The sequence below is a fragment of the Loa loa genome (assembly GCF_000183805.2).
Source record: "Loa loa unplaced genomic scaffold supercont3.2021, whole genome shotgun sequence".
In the NCBI taxonomy this organism is placed as follows: domain Eukaryota; kingdom Metazoa; phylum Nematoda; class Chromadorea; order Rhabditida; family Onchocercidae; genus Loa; species Loa loa.
The window spans coordinates 176-1,554 of NW_018110200.1; the positions used below are offsets into that span (position 1 = coordinate 176).

General features: G+C 31.3%; 1 protein-coding gene across 1 annotated transcript; it reads left to right on the plus strand.

Annotated features, from left to right (window-relative positions):
• Nucleotides 1-254: 254 nt before the first annotated feature.
• On the plus strand, nt 255-1,329 carry LOAG_15466 (hypothetical protein; the record flags this gene model as incomplete). Its single annotated transcript, XM_003150956.2, has 3 exons — nt 255-332; nt 631-834; nt 1,269-1,329. 3 exons carry the CDS (start codon nt 255-257, stop codon nt 1,308-1,310), a joined length of 324 nt encoding a protein of 107 aa, XP_003151004.1. The 3' UTR covers nt 1,311-1,329.
• Nucleotides 1,330-1,379: the final 50 nt, after the last annotated feature.

Here is a 1,379-nt window from a genome sequence, read left to right on the forward strand (position 1 = left end):
TAAAAAGAAGAAGTAGGATCATTTTCTGATCTATAAATCCCTTCTCTATGTATTAGGCAATTACGATAACAATAGTAATCACATTTGGAAGCCTTGTTTCTCAAACAAATAAGATGAAGTGAATAATTTCATCGAATTAATTCACTTCAATTACAATGTCTCATATCATGCTTTCAACGTTTACAATTAAAAAAAAATGATTAACGCTACCATATATTAGGACATATTCTTTTAAGGAAGTATTCATCCATCAAATGGTCCAATCATTTTCCCAACTTTTAACCATTACTTGGTTAACTGTAATTAATGCCCGTCAATGGAATCAATTTGAAGTTTGTTATCTTTGCAATAATGAAATGAATCAATGTAATTATCGAATAATACTGTATTGCTTAGCTTCAACGGCAATCTTTTGAAATATTATAAGAAAGCTTCAACGGCAATCTTTTGAAATATTATAAGAAGCCTTGCTTTTTTTCCAGCAATCAATCAACACAAGAAATGTTTGAAGAAATAAATTTTCCGCTATTTTTCATTCAATTCAAATTTGAGTCTAATATTAAAATCAAATTTCAATTTAATTGGATATCTAACAATATGCATTGAAAGATCGAATTTTCCACAAATCAGGTTATTTGGAATGTTCCAAGTGAACAATGCATGACGAAATGGAAAGAAGGTGAAAAACCAGAAAAGTACGGTATACTCGTGAATAGGGGACATAAATTTCGTGGTGACATTATCGTTACTTTATATGAAAAACAATTCGGCTTATATCCATACTATCGTGATTTTTCTGATCTGACATCGGCTGTTAACGGTGGCATCCCTCAGGTGAATGATTAACCAACTATGGTTATCTAATCTTTCTCCTGTAGTAAGATGTAGGAATAATAAGAGACCGATTGAAATGACATCAATGAGATAGTCATTTTTGAACCTGTTCTGAATTCTATTTAAATTAACAAATGTCTCAAGTCATTGAGATAATCCGTTTCTTCAACTTTTAACCTCCCATGTAGAATCACAGCCGCAACACATCACTTATGGAAGAGGCATACATAATTACAAAGTCTACTTACTCTTTGAGAATCAGTTTTGATGATAGATTGAATCATTCCTTCGGTATACAACCATATTTAGTTGTTTATTGAGGATATATCAATGTAATTTCATAGATTTCTCTCCAATAGAATATCAAATTTTTTTTCAATTCGATTTTAATTCATTCATTTTTCTGTTTCAATGAAATTAATTCCATTTTGCAGCGCGCAAACCTTTTCAGCGCATTTGTCGAAAGTTCGCAGTGATATAGACAAAGCGATACCGAATACGAATTTCGATGGTTTGGCAATAATCGATTACGAAGATTGGAGACC